This window comes from Theobroma umbraticum, unplaced genomic scaffold, assembly GCF_002168275.2.
Source record: "Theobroma umbraticum cultivar Fairchild unplaced genomic scaffold, ASM216827v3 scaffold_51.0, whole genome shotgun sequence".
NCBI lineage: Eukaryota > Viridiplantae > Streptophyta > Magnoliopsida > Malvales > Malvaceae > Theobroma > Theobroma umbraticum.
In genome coordinates, this window is record NW_018397260.1 from 8,356,290 (window position 1) to 8,370,700 (window position 14,411).

General features: G+C 37.1%; 2 protein-coding genes across 2 annotated transcripts; one reads left to right on the top strand and one right to left on the bottom strand.

The window, feature by feature from the left end:
- Nucleotides 1–149: 149 nt before the first annotated feature.
- On the bottom strand, nucleotides 150–3,290 carry HXK3 (hexokinase 3). Its single transcript, XM_021428469.2, has 9 exons — nucleotides 2,772–3,290; nucleotides 2,528–2,678; nucleotides 2,255–2,437; nucleotides 1,987–2,061; nucleotides 1,749–1,904; nucleotides 1,567–1,662; nucleotides 1,340–1,470; nucleotides 965–1,046; nucleotides 150–836 (listed from the first exon to the last, which is right to left on the bottom strand). Exons 1-9 carry the CDS (start codon nucleotides 3,044–3,046, stop codon nucleotides 498–500), a joined length of 1,488 nt encoding a protein of 495 aa, XP_021284144.1. The 5' UTR covers nucleotides 3,047–3,290; the 3' UTR covers nucleotides 150–497.
- A 654-nt stretch (nucleotides 3,291–3,944) lies between these two features.
- Nucleotides 3,945–5,769, top strand: LOC110417043 (WEB family protein (DUF827)). Its single transcript, XM_021429224.2, has 2 exons — nucleotides 3,945–4,345; nucleotides 5,031–5,769. Exons 1-2 carry the CDS (start codon nucleotides 4,199–4,201, stop codon nucleotides 5,517–5,519), a joined length of 636 nt encoding a protein of 211 aa, XP_021284899.1. The 5' UTR covers nucleotides 3,945–4,198; the 3' UTR covers nucleotides 5,520–5,769.
- Nucleotides 5,770–14,411: the final 8,642 nt, after the last annotated feature.

Sequence of the window (14,411 nt, forward strand, 5' to 3'; positions counted from 1 at the left end):
CACGGATAGACGGTACGCTGCGTTTATTTAACTTCGTTTTGTATACGTTGACACGTTTTACTTTCGACTTACAGGTTTATTGTCTATGATTTAGAATAATTAAAGAGTTTACATACACTGAACCGTAATTTTGCCACCTCAGTCAAAAATAGAGTACAGTAGTATGATCCGATATTCACAAATTTGCCCCCCAAAAGAAATAATTTCAATACAAAGACATTTAATTACAATACAAAGATATTCACACATACAAAAACATTTATCTAGACGGTGGTACCAGAACTTGTCCCATAACTACATGGTGATACAAATACAGAGAGATGTCATGACTTCACAAGCTGGATTGAATTTCTGAACTTCTACTCCGTTCTACAGGCTGTTATTGTTCTCACCCAGATGCCTATAACAATCATATTACAAAACTGCAACTGCTTTGGAGAATGATAAAATACATGGCAAATACTTTTTCCCTTGTGGAGACTATGAGGTTGACCTGCCTAATAATCTTGGTCATACTGGGAGTTTGTAGCAGCCAAGAGTGCGGCTCCAATCCCGGAGCCATCCTTCGAATGCTCTATGACGATGTTTTGGGATGTTTCAGGTCCAAGCAGCTCTGCAACTGCCTCTTTTATGTATTGTCTGCACTGGGGGTAGCGCTCATACAAACCTCCATCCATGGCCACCACTGTTCGTTTGCTGAAGAAGGCACTTGTTGAATCTTCCTCTAGCTTTTGGAGAATCCCAACTATTCCAGCGCCGGCTAAGCGTCCAGCCCGCTTCACGATTGTATCGCACACCTCTACGACTATCTTCCTAGAATTTAGGTTGGACTCAGCCTGATTTCAAGATGGAAGAGAATTACGCATGGAGAAAATGCTTCAACATAAATTTTCCATATATGAAATTTATTTTCAGAAAATAGAAGCTGAAGTTCAAAAGGGTAGAGCAATCATGAGAAATTTACCCCGATAACATCATATAGGATTGATCCAACAGTCTGCAGATCGTCTGTGTTGTCCTGCTGCATTGCAGATAAATGTGGGGTTCTACAGATCACAATTCAAAATATAATTCAGCAAGACAATGTCTAGAGAAAGTCATTTTGATGAAATATCAGATGACCATGTATGTTAATAAAGGGAAAACCACGTCTGTTAGGTCTTTTGGTAACTTTGGCTTTCAAAAAATGCTTTAAGGTTTTAGCTAGAAAAATAGATTTATCAAGCAATTTTACTTACTACTACACCAATTCACAACCTGCTTATATATACAAATTCCACAGCATGCAATCAACATGAAGTTTCAAATTCTTGGCTCTAATATTTTGAAGAAGAATTACACGAGTATAAAAGGCATGGATAGTTTTTCGGGCATGGATTCACCAAAAAGAGCACCTTCTTCAGCCATATTCAGCAGAGCTCTTCGTGCAATTTCACCAAGGTACATTCCAGAGATTGCCTTCTCAAATATCTACAACATATGCACAACAACAAATACATCAGACAGGCGGTATTTGAATGGTAGGAGTTAACATAGAATAATATGACAGCAAAACTTTGAGTTTGCCTGCTCCCCAGGATTGATGCTAGCAGCATCCATATCTCTATCAAACACTGTCAAAGGAAGGCCTTTTGAGAATGCTCCCCACTCAAGGTTGACAATCTGTACAAGGGAAATGTCCACAAGGCTTGAATGAGGACTATGATTATCAAATAAGCACATACAGAGAAAATAGAGGACACACGTACCGTTCTTCCAGACGGAGAAAACTTGCCTTGCATTTTAGGGATAGCATCCATCCGTTCCACATAGCAAGCATTTGTTCCTGTACCCAAAATGACAGCAACCACAACATCTTCATCCCAGTATCTAGCTCCAGCCAAAGTTCCCACTGTATCATTCACCTACTAAGCGTAAATTAATTAGAAACTGATTCTATATTGATCTAGAAGAATTTCGAATGACAATAACATAACAAGAACATACCAGCGCAGACACCCGCATATCTAATCCTTTCCTATCCATAGCTTCGTTTAAGCAAGCAACCACATCATTTCCAGCCTGCATAGAGTTTTCCAACATGCAAGTATGGGCATGAATGTCAAAGATCAAGTCGAACTAACATAAATTACAAATGCTACTAGTTCCCAAGATTCAATCAGTTGAGTAACATGTACTGCACTATTACTAACAGCACAATGTAGTCATGGCCCTGACTTTTAAAGGTCCAAACCACAAAAATTAGAATACAAACCGTTCCTGAGACTGCAAAACCCTTGGTCCACTTCATCAGTATTCCAGAATCAATGGATGTCTGCTTCACAGGGAAAGAAAAAGTGAATCCAATTTCCCTTTTCCTTCCAGGAGGTAAGTGAAATTTTCCACCTTCTTGTTGAGCAAAATTTGCCAGCACAGAAGCAATAAAATCAAATAGCTCCTACAGAACCAAGACATACCACATTTACAAACAAATTGCCTATGATGTAAGAGATCAAACGTTCTCATAAAACTTCAAAAAGGGGCAGACCTCAGAGGTACCAAACATGAGTTTTTCAGGAATGGTTACTTGCTCGAATTCAGTGGCGATCACGCGCTCTTCTTTCCCACCTAACTGAACCCTTAGTACCCGGAAGTTCGTTCCCCCGAGATCCAACGCATAAAACAATCCTTTCTCGTTCCTTTCAACAACATAATTCTGTTTTTCAGCTTAAATAAGAAAACCAAGTTACAGTAAAACGAAACTAACACCTTGAAACTTTGAACATACGCACCCAGTAGGCAAGCTATCAACGTAGCTGAGGATCATCTTGAGATCGCTACCGCCATCAACAGCAAGGCCAGCACGCATATCAGCGGACATGGAATCCGCCACGTGGCGAAGAACTGGCAGAGGAGTGGCACAGTCACTCTGTAGCTTGGTCAACATTGGAGCCACTGAAATGGTGCTAGATCGGACAGGCATCCTCATCCGAGGCACCCCCCTCGTCGATCGTCTGATGCGGAACGACGGCGTTGCGGTTGCGGTTGCGGTTGCAGCGACCGACATTGCGGTTAACAAACGACGATCAAAAAACCAAGAACGAAAGAAAAAAAGAAAAAAAGGTACACTCTTTTTAAGAGGCAGAGATGTAGAAAGTGAGAGAGGGGAGCTGCCCAAAAAGTGAAGAGTTGGGTCCTAGAACTTTATTTTTATTATATTAGAAAAAAATAAATAATTACACTAAAAAAGTTTTCTTCCATATAATAATGAACTGTGAATCAACGAACAGCCTGACGGTTTCTTTACCTTCCAGGTGGAATTGGATAACGATTAACGAGTAAAGGGGTAATTGGGTTTTTCCTTGAATGCAAAGACCCAATTTTTTTTATGGGGTTTGGACGGACAAGACGATGTTGACACGACATCTGTGCTTTGTTGCTGTTCGGTCAATCTAATTTTCAGAGTGTTTTTTATTTGTTTTATTGGTGATATTCTCATATGCGATTGAGTACACGATAAGAAGGAAACAACTGCAGATAGTGACTGAGTTTTGAGTCGTACTTGGCTCATTCGTTGTATAATTTAGGCAGGGATTGAGTTATGTGTCCACTTTAAATGTTGGGGCAGTGTCGTGGGAAAGTCATGTATTGATTAGTTTTCATCCAAATTCAGTCTCAAAGAGGAAAACCATGAAATTTAATGGACCATCCTTTTTGGGATTCATTAGGAAAAGGCTAAGAGATCAAAGAGGCCCTTGAAAAGGGGTACTGTGATTAGAACCAATGAAAACTTATGAGAAAAAGCAGAAGAAGGGGGCCAGTTATCTGCTAGAGAAGGGCCCATCCAAGTGTTAGACCAGGGGCCCCTTTGATCCGTTGGGAATAGTTAAAGAGTCCCTCTCTCGCGCCTAATAAAATAAGCGGCAGCAAAATTTCACGAAGACCAAAACCCATCCAATCAACCCCCCACCAGCTTCAACTTCAAATATAAACAGAAGTCCAGTGAAGTGGACGCGAAGTAACGAAGCTCCCTTCCCACGATATTTCTTTTGCTTTGCTCCCCAACCCGCCGTATCACATTCAGGCTACTTGTAATTTGTAAACCACCCTCTCCATATCCCCTTCCCAGTCTTCCTCTTCTCATATATCCTGGTTAACACGGTTCACTCGTTGCCTACTTTCGATATTGGTTCCCTCTTTCATTTCTCTGCTAAAGTTGATGAGCATGGACAGTGAAGGGGGAGTTGTGATGATCAAGAGGGCAGAAATCGATACGAGGGCACCCTTCAGGTCGGTTAGAGAGGCCGTTGCCTTGTTCGGAGAGAAAGTTTTAGCTGGTGAACTTTATTCCACCAAGCTCAAGGAGGTAAATTCCGACTGTTTCTTTCTTTCCCCTTTCAAATTACCCAGATAGATATTCTCATTCTATGTTATTTTGGTAGCCATGCTTGAGTAGTTTCATTTGAGGTTGCCACTTTGCAGCACTGAAAATGTTTCAATTCACTCAAACAACTGGATATTGTGTTTTACCCTCTGAAATTATGTTAAGTAATTCGTTTGAATGCATTGCGGTTGATCATTTTTTCTCTTAGATCACATTTGAAAACAGTTATGTCTGCTTTTCTTGGATGCTAGATCAAGTAACTGTTTCTATTGTCCCTAGATATGCTTGCTTGTGGCTGGGTGCAAGTGTTAAAATTAAGCTGTGGTGCTCCCTATGGTTTTTGGCTTTGTCATGTGATGGAATACAGGTGTAAAAATAACTTATTTGGGTATAAGATAATAGAATATAATAATAAATAGGGTGGCTCAAGCTTTATTAAGGAATCAATCTCTGACTCTTGATGAAGATATCTCCTTTCCCCTTCTAGAATATCTGAACATATTGTTAATACTATAGAAGGGGAGTATTATCCAGCAAGCAAGCAAGCACATACTCTGTCCTAGTCTATCAGTTTCCTTGGAAAGAATCCGTAGTCTTCTAAATTCATCAATCTCTGTGATTGTTCTATCTTCTCAAGCAACTAAATTATTAAGTTCACATCTGACAGATGCATGGTGAAGCAAGTGGAAATGGTCCTTCCAGGCTGGGAACTGTGGCAGCTGAGCTGGAGGAGACAAAACATAACCTTCAAAAGGCCAGAGAAGAGAGTATGCTAATGGCGAATTGCCTCTCTTCTCTTAAAGAAGAGCTTGAACAAACAAAGAGGGAGCTCCAGCAAATGAAGGAGCGAGAATCCGAAAAACTGATGATGGAGTTTGAGATTGAAGATGTCAAGATTGTCCCAGACTCCACAAAATTCGAAGTCAGGAAAACACAAACATCCAATGAAGAAGGAACAGAGTTTCAAAAGAAGAGATACGTGACATTCGCAAATCCACCTTCTTTGGCTCAAGTCATTGTTCCAAAAGGTGTCGAGAAACTCGAGAGGCACCCTTCACTCAGAAAGAAGAAGAAGAAGCCATTGATCCCTCTGATTGGAGGCATATTTTCCAAGAAAAAAGGAAGCCCAGAAGTTGCATTGCCGAGAAGTCCCTGAATTAATTCCATAGTTCGAACATAATACTTTCAGTTCCAACAAATAATTATCAACTGAATTTTACTGGTTCTTTTTGTCAAGTTCCATATTTCTTTTCAGTTTCTTTTGTATACACTTGTAGCAGCACACCGCATAAGCAGGCTGTGGATGTTTTATGGGAGAGTCGTGACACACATATCATTTCATTTTCTGTTTATGCAAACCATTCTCAATGATGGGGACAGTTATTCTCTTTGATTTTTATTTATAGCTCGACTTTCTTGGAGAAGTTGGTAACAGTGTTGTTGGTTGGTTCAGTTCCTTGTTGAATTAATCTAATGACGTAAAAATTACTAATTTGTTTCAATGAGAAACACATACATGTAGCATTCAAATTGTTGAAACCTTTATCTTAATTTTTATGACATTGTCATTTGTTTCTAGTTCTTCTAATTTTCATTTTTTTAAAAAAAATATAAGTCAATCACTTTTGACCACATTCTATTCCCTTTTTCTGCTGCTTCTAGTTTAATCTTCCAACAGTTGAAGAAATGAGTGATAATTTCTAAATTAGATTATTAGAAATATACTCCAGTGTCTCTCTGCTAATAAAAATATAAAATGTAATTGCAAGTTAACAGCTGAAAATTGTGAAACAGAGAAAAACCAATGAAGCCGAAATTGAGTATTTGTGAAAGGAATGCCATCAAAGGGTTGCAACTCTTGAAAGGAACGTATGTACAAAACATCCCTCTCCTCTACTTTTCCTTCTTTCTCTATTAATTTTCTGTTTATATTTATGCTTGAGATATTTCCATTGAGAATTATTAGGGCTTTTAGCCAAGAAGTAAATTTTTGTCGAAATCCTGAAGTGTTGGTTGTGTCCGTTGTTGTTTTTCAATGGGTGGACAGAATGACCCTGTTACCAGTATTGCATATTCTTGCGTATGTATGACAGCGTACTAGGCCTTGGGCTGCACAGGAAGCATTAGCCCTATTCCTTCTTGGATTTTTCTGGTAAATATTCTTTCTTCTTTGTTTCTCTTCCCTTTCTTACTTTTCGTTTTCCTTTTGTTTTTGTGATACTAGATTAGAGAGCTCAAAGAGGAGAAGAAAGGCCTGAGAACGAAGCTTCAAGCAAGCCTGATACCCGGACTCAGGTATCATGGGTTGAGCTTGATTGTAGTTACTGGTTTAAGAGTCCTGGTCAGGATTGGCAGGCCAAGCCTGATAGAATGGATCGCCTTACTTTTCATTTTCCTTGTATGTTTGTGATACTAGATTAGAGTGCTCAAAGAGGAGAAGAAAGGCCTGATAACGAAGCTTTAGGCCAGTGCATGCCTTAAAATTGCAATTTAGTTGGATAATTACCTTTTCACCCTTCTGTTATTGTAGAATTCAAGATAATATGAGCTGCATTCTTGCCTTGTTCAATTTCTAACCTCCCTTGAGCAAAATAGTATCACAAGGCTTAAATATGAGTTACTTATATCACATGGTTTTATTCGATATAGTTGTGAAACACTGCTTGTTATAGATATTTTGTTTGGTATTTCTGTATTCACACTTTGTTCATTAGGATGCTTGGTTTCATACTTGGTATTTTTTGGTTCAATAGAACTACCAGTTGCGGTTAATCTATTAAATCTTTTGTTCTGTAAAGTTAGCCTTACACTTGAATTCCCATACCATTGGTGCTGTTTATTCACCTAATAGAACTTAAAAAAGAATAAGAAACTCTGCTCGTTATTTTTAATGTTCATTATTACTTTTTTTCATTTTTTTGAAACTAATGTAAACAATTTGTACTCAATTTCGTAAGACCTGAGATGAAGTGGAAATTGATAGAATTCGATTTAATTTATTTTGTTATGATTTTAATTGATGTTTTATGTAAAAGATCTACAATTAAATCAATCAAAAAAATATAATTGTATTAATAAGAATTAAATTAATAATAAAATATTATTAATATATCAATTTTACCTTAAAATTGATATTTCAAATTTTAAATAAGAATTTAACTTTAAAAATCACTCTCAATTGTTTTTGGTTGCCACGTGGAGGCCATCCACGAGAATACTACAACTGAATAAGTAGATCGAAATTGATAGAATCGATTTAATTTATTTGTTGTAATTTAATTGATTTTTTATGTAAAAGAACAACAATTAAATCAATCAAAAAATATAATTGTATTAAAAAATTAAATTAATAATAAAATATATTAATATATCAATTTTACCTTAATTAATTTTGATTATTTAATTTTAAATGGAATTTAACTAAAAATCACTCCTCATTGTTTTGTTGCCCCGTGGAGGCCATCCACGAGAAGCGATTAGCGCCGTTCACTGCCCCATTTATAAAAGATTTTGATTATCTGATTCCATATGACCAAACAGAAGCAAAAATGTTTCCTTCTCACTTACTCTCCCTCTGAAACTGCGACTCAACGTCTCCTCGTTGTTTGTCTCAAACCCTAGCTTCACTATCACTGCTTTGAATGTACCTTTTTCCATTGATGAAAATGATACTGGCCATCGTCCATAAATAGTATGATATTGGTGGATTATGGCTGTTGGTCGTTATATGCTGCTCGGACTTATGCATGTCTTCTAAAATTTTGCTTGTTAAACCTTGCACGTTATCAGCTTGCATTGCAGGCCACTTACTTCACAACCGCGATAATGCAGTTCAATTGTACTCATCTGATAAACGTTTCTCAATTACTTTGTTGTTTTTTGTTATAGTGAACTGCACTAAGTGTTTTCAGACTGGAATGCTTTAGCGGATATTGATTTGCTTTTAAATACAATTTTTGGTGACGGAGAAGTTCAAAGTGTTACTTGTAAGATAGTCTTAAATTTTACTATGACTAGGATTATTTAATTTTAATTAAACTAGTATACTTTATTAAATAGTCTAAATCTAGTTAGACTAGAATAATAAATCCTAATTGTATTAGGATAAGATTATTTGTAAAAAAAAACCCTATGGGGTTAAAGAATAGCATCACCTAGATTTAAGAGAGTGATTTAGGTGATGTGGGATAGGGGTTGTGAGTTTGAGACTGTTCTGTAATCTCTTATTTTTTCTCTTAGTGAATCTTTCTCTGTTGCTGTGCCCGTGGATAGGTCTCAAAAAGACCGAACCACGTAAATTCTTGTGTTCTTGTGTGTTGCTTGATTCTTTCTTTCCTTATTCTATTGATTGGGTAAGATCTTGGGCAACTCTTAGATAATTTCATAATTTTCACACAAACTGGTATCAGAGCATCAAGGTCTTGAGTCAATCTGAATCTCGCTATTGCAATTCGTCGACCAAGTAGAGATTGAAAAGTTTAATGGAAGAAACGATTTCAGCCTGTGGTGTTAAGATGCGCGCATTGCATAGTGAACAAAGACTGTTGAAGGCATTGAAAGGGAATAAAGCATCTTCCCTTGAATTATCTGATGGTGAGAAAGATGACCTTATGAAAAAAGCACATAGTGCTATTCTCATAACTTTGTCTGATGAGGTACTAAGAGAAGTCACGGATGAAGAATTTGCTGTTGCAATGTGGCTTAAACTCAGAAAGTATTAATATGACCAAATCCCTGACGAATCGGCTTTATATAAAGCAACGATTGTATACTCTCAAGATGAATGAAGGTATGTCCGTTAATACCCACATTGATGAATTTAATAGGGTTATTCTTGATTTAAAAAATATCGGTGTTAAAATTGATGATGAAGACCTGCCCTAATTCTTCTATGTTCTTTGCTCCATCGTATGAAAACTTTGTGGATACTATGTTATATGGCCAAGAAACTCTCACTTTCGAGGATGTAAAGGCATCTTTAAATTTCAAGAAGAATAAAAGAAAGTTGGTGGTATCAGGAATGAAAATCAAGCAAAAAGTTTAGTTGTGAATAGAGAAAAAGATAGAGAGAAGGGTATAGACAGAAAAGGTAAATCTAGAGCAAAAGGGAAAACTTGCTGGAATTGTGGTAAGAAAGGTCACTTTCGTCAAGACTGACTAAATTCAAGGGACGAAAAGATAACAATCTGAAAATACTACAAACGTAGTTGAAGATGATTTGATACTTTTGAGGAAGCTGATAATGTTCTTGCAGTTACTAATGATAACCTAGAAGGATACATGGATCTTAGATTTGGCTTGTTGCTTCCACATATGTCCTAGGAGTGATTGGTTTACAACTTATTAATCTGTTGATATGGGCACTGTACAATTAGGAGATGATTTCTCTCTCTCAGTTGTTGGGATTGGCACAATTCGAATCAAGATGTTTGATGGTATAGTAAGGGCACTTGAGGTGAAACATGTACCTGACATGAAAAGAATTTAATATCCTGGAGTTTGTTAGATAAGAAGGGTTATAAATACAGTAACCAAGATGGTGTCTTGAAGGTATCTAAAGGAGCCTTAACTATTATGAAAGACAAGTTATCCAGTGATCTTTATTGTCTAATGGGAAACACGATCATTGAAACTGTTTTCGTGATTTCATCTAATGATCCTGAAGATGATGTAACACATTTATGGCATATGAGATTGGGTCATATGAGTGAGAGAAGGATAGAAAGTGAGATTTTTCTCAGGTGGCATCAAAGGGTGGATCATTATACAAGTGGACTTTTTTATGATAATTTTTCAAGAAAGGTGTGGACGTATTTTCTGAAGGCTATGAGTGAAGTGTTGACCACCTTTTTGCATTGAAAAGTATTGATCGAGAAGCAGACTAAGAAAAGGATGAGAGCTTTCAAACAAACAAAGGTTTGGACTTTTGCAAAGGTGAGTTTGGTCTATTCTACAAGAACTACAATTAAATCAATCAAAAAAATATAATTGTATTAATAAAAATTAAATTAATAATAAAATATTATTAATATATCAATTTTAACTTAATTAATTTTAATTATTTTAATTTTAAATAGAATTTAACTTTAAAAATCACTCTCAGTTGTTTTTGTTGCCACGTGGAGGCCATCCACGAGAATGCTAACAACTGAATAAGTAGATCGAAATTGATAGAATTCGATTTAATTTATTTTGTTGTGATTTTAATTGATGTTTTATGTAAAAGAACTACAATTAAATCAATCAAAAAAATTAATTGTATTAATAAAAATTAAATTAATAATAAAATATTATTAATATATCAATTTTACCTTAATTAATTTGATTATTTTATTTTAAAATGGAATTTAACTTTAAACACTCTCAATTGTTTTGTTGCCACATGGAGGCCATCACGAGAACGATTACGCCGTCCAACTGACCCATTTATTAAAGATATTTGATTATCTGATTCCATATGCACCAAACAGAAGCAAAAATGTTTCCTTTCACCCATCTCTCCCGCCTCAAACTCGACTCAGCGTCTCCTCGCTGTTGTTTCTCAAAGCCCTCAGCTTCACTATCACTGCTTTGAATGTACCTTTTCATTGAGAAAATATATGGCCACGTCCATAAACAGTTGATATTGGGATTGTGGTTGTTGGTCGTTTATGCTGCTCGGACTTATGCATTCTATTCTAAAATTTTGCTTCCTAAACCTTGCACGTTGTCAGCTTGCATTGTAGGCCACTTACTTCACAACAGCGATAATGCAGTTCATTAATTGTACTCCATCTGATAAACGTTTCCCAATTACTTTGATGTTATTTGTTATAGTGACTGCACTGCAAGTGTTTCGGACTGGAACGCTTTAGCGGATATTGATTTGCTTTTAAATACAATTTTTGGTGAGGAGAAGTTCAAAGTGTTACCGTTGTGGAACTTCCGACTGCTCCCTCCCTGCCACGGAGATCGAAATGCAAAGTCATATCATTCAGACAATGCGGTATTAGGCCTGAGATCGTTCCGGGGGCGGTCAGGAGCTTGAGACCGTTCCCGATGTCCTGATGAGGGCGGTGCAGAGCCTGAGACGTTCCTAGTCCCTGCGAGGACTGTGAAACTGAAATTGCGAACGGTAGCGAAGAGGCGGATTGAAAAACTGTGCAGTTGTATTTGCAAAAAAGTTTCAATTTTCCAATCGATAAAGATAGTAACTAATAATGTGATGGAACATAAGCTTTTTTTTTTCAAATTTCATTTGTTCATACCATATCCTGGATATCATGTTACGGGATATGAATGTTGCTGGATATAACTGGATATGAATTCTTTTTAATAGAACCTTAGAGCTGGATATGACTGTTTTTTAATAGAACCTAAGAGCTGGTACTGTTTAGGATTTTTATTTCTTGTTCATTTATTTTGCACTATGCTTGTGTGAAAATTTTGTTTTTGAAATGGCATACTTCAGTAAGACAATCTGTGAGAAAATCCAAGAAAGAAAATCTAACAACAAGCTGAATAGGTTTAACAATAATGGTTTTTAATACTTATATAATTGTTCTGTCTGCATCAAGGTTGGAATTAAAACTTCACATATCCAAATGTTGCCAACAACTCCATCATGTTCTCATGAGAGACTTATGATGAAGACATTTCTTCTCCAGGGGAAAGTTCAAGAATCACAGCTCTCGGACTCTTGATGCAGATGACTGTTACCAGAGATACTAGTGATTATCTGAGGTACACAGCCAGGTGAGGCACTGCAGTTTAATACTCTTAGAATTCCTGTTACCAAATTGTTGAATAGAAACTTGACATTCATCAACAAACCTCATTCTTTCTTTAATTATCTGTGAAGTTTGGTACTTGCACTAAGAAAGATTTGAAGGTATCATGACAGAACATCATTAGTATAGATGGACTTACTCAGAAAGGTCTACAAATTTCGTGAAAAGACTCAATCTGGTAAAAAGCAATTTGCTGGAATGTAATTGATGCAATTCACTGCCCTCATATCTCTGCTCCAACGAATTTTCTGGGGATCTTGAGATTGAACTGGACAGAGAGAGGAGGAAACTAGAGATAATCCGTAGCCAACCGCCACTCCATATTTGGTATCTACAGTTTAAATCATTTTACATGTAGAAGTTGTTAGACACAAATACTTCTGCTGCTTGTATCTATATCTCTTCACATAGTCCATAGTGCCCAAGGCAGTTGCCATAGAAATATGTACATCAAAGTGGTCGAAGCAATAACCTAATAATTTCTTGTTGTCTTAATTTTGCACCTGTGTTGCCATTAGTCCATCAGAATCAGTTCCACCAGGAGGACAAATGCCCACTCTTAGTGTGGATTCAGTTGGCCATGCTCTTCATGTCTTCATCAACGGACAGTTCTCAGGTATGTTATGGATTTACTCATCATTGATGTATGCATTACATGTTGATAACACTGACTTTTGATATTTTCATTCTTAAGTCATACAAAGTCATATGATAAAATCACTGGGTCAACCTTTGGAACCAGGTGGAATTGGATAAAGGATAACTGGGGTTTTCCTTGAATGCGAAGATGAATTTTTTTTATGTGGGGTTTGAGCGGACAAGACGATGTTGACACTACCTCTCTGCTTTGTTGCTATTCGGTCAATCCAATTTATAGGGTGTTTTTTTTTTGTCTTCTTCGAGATATTCTCATATGCGAGTGAGTACACGATAAGAAGGAAACTACTGCAGATAGTGACTGAGTTTTGATTTGTACTTGGCTCATTTTTTGTATAATTTAGGCAGGGATCGAGTTCATATGTCAACTTTAAATGTTGGGGCACTGTCTCAAAGGGAAAAACCATTAAATTTAATGGACTATCCTTTTTGGGATTCATTAGGAAAAGCCTAAGAGATCAAAGAGAAACTTGAAAATTTCACACTCCATTGAAGAGGGTAGCTGTGATTAGAATAGAATCAATTAACTTAACCTTGTCTTTCATTTGAGAGAAAAATCAGAGGGAAGAGGACAGTTATCTGGAAGAGAAAGGCCCGTCCAAGTGTTAGACCAGGGGGCCCTTTGATCCGTTGGGTATAGTTAAAGCGTCCATCTGTCGCGCCTAATAAAATAAGCGGCGGTGAAATTTCACAAAGACCAAAGCCCAACGAATCCCCCCACCAGCTTCACCTTCAAATGTAAACAAAATTCCAGTGAAGAGGACGCGAAGTAACGAAGCTCCCTTCCCACGATATTTCTTTTGCTCCCCTCACCCCGTATCACCCTCAGGCTACTTGTAATTTGTAAACCAACCTCTCCATCTCCCCTTCACAGTCTTCCTCTTCTCAGATATCCTGGTTAACATGGTTCACCCGTTCCCAACTTTCGATATTGGTTCCCTCTTTCATTTCTCTGCAAAAGTTGATGAGCAGGGACTATGAAGGGGAAGTTCTGATGATCAAGAGGGCAGAAATCGATACGAGGGCACCCTTCAGGTCGGCTAGAGAGGCCGTTGCCCTGTTCGGAGAGAAAGTCTTAGCTGGTGAACTTTATACCACCAAGCTCAAGGAGGTAAATTCCAACTGTTTCTTTCTTTCTCCTTTCAAATTACCCGGATAGATATTCTCTTTCTATGTTGTTTTTTAGCCATGCTTGAGTAGTTTGATTTGAGGTTGCCACTTTGCAGCACTGAAAATGTTTCATATCAGTCAAACAACTAGGTATTGTGTTTTACCTTTTAAAATTATGTTAAGTAATTCGTTTGAATGCATTGCGGTTGATCATTTTTTTCTCTTTGATCAAAATTGAAAACAGTTTTCTGCTTTTCTTGCATGCGAAATCAACTGTTTCTATTGTCCCTAGATATGCTTGCTTGTGGCTGAGTGCAAGTGTTAAAATTAAGCTAGGGTGCTCCCTATGGTTTTTGGCCTTATCATGTGATGGAATAAAGGTGTAAAATTAACTTATCTGGCTATAAGATAATAGAATATAATAATAATAATTAGGTTGCTTAAGCTTGATTAAGGAATCAATCTCTGACTCTTGGTGAAGATATCTCCATTCCCCTTCGAGAATATCTGAG

Excerpts from the sequence above, each read along its gene's own strand:
- HXK3 (XM_021428469.2), bottom strand. The coding sequence starts at position 3,046 with ATGTCGGTCGCTGCAACCGCAACCGCAACCGCAACGCCGTCGTTCCGC. Across the intron at positions 2,679-2,771 it reads GTTGATAGCTTGCCTACTGG|GAACGAGAAAGGATTGTTTT; the intron begins GTGCGTATGTTC and ends TGTTGTTGAAAG. Across the intron at positions 1,663-1,748 it reads TTTCTCCGTCTGGAAGAACG|ATTGTCAACCTTGAGTGGGG; the intron begins GTACGTGTGTCC and ends TCCCTTGTACAG.
- LOC110417043 (XM_021429224.2), top strand. The coding sequence starts at position 4,199 with ATGAGCATGGACAGTGAAGGGGGAGTTGTGATGATCAAGAGGGCAGAA. Across the intron at positions 4,346-5,030 it reads ATTCCACCAAGCTCAAGGAG|ATGCATGGTGAAGCAAGTGG; the intron begins GTAAATTCCGAC and ends CACATCTGACAG.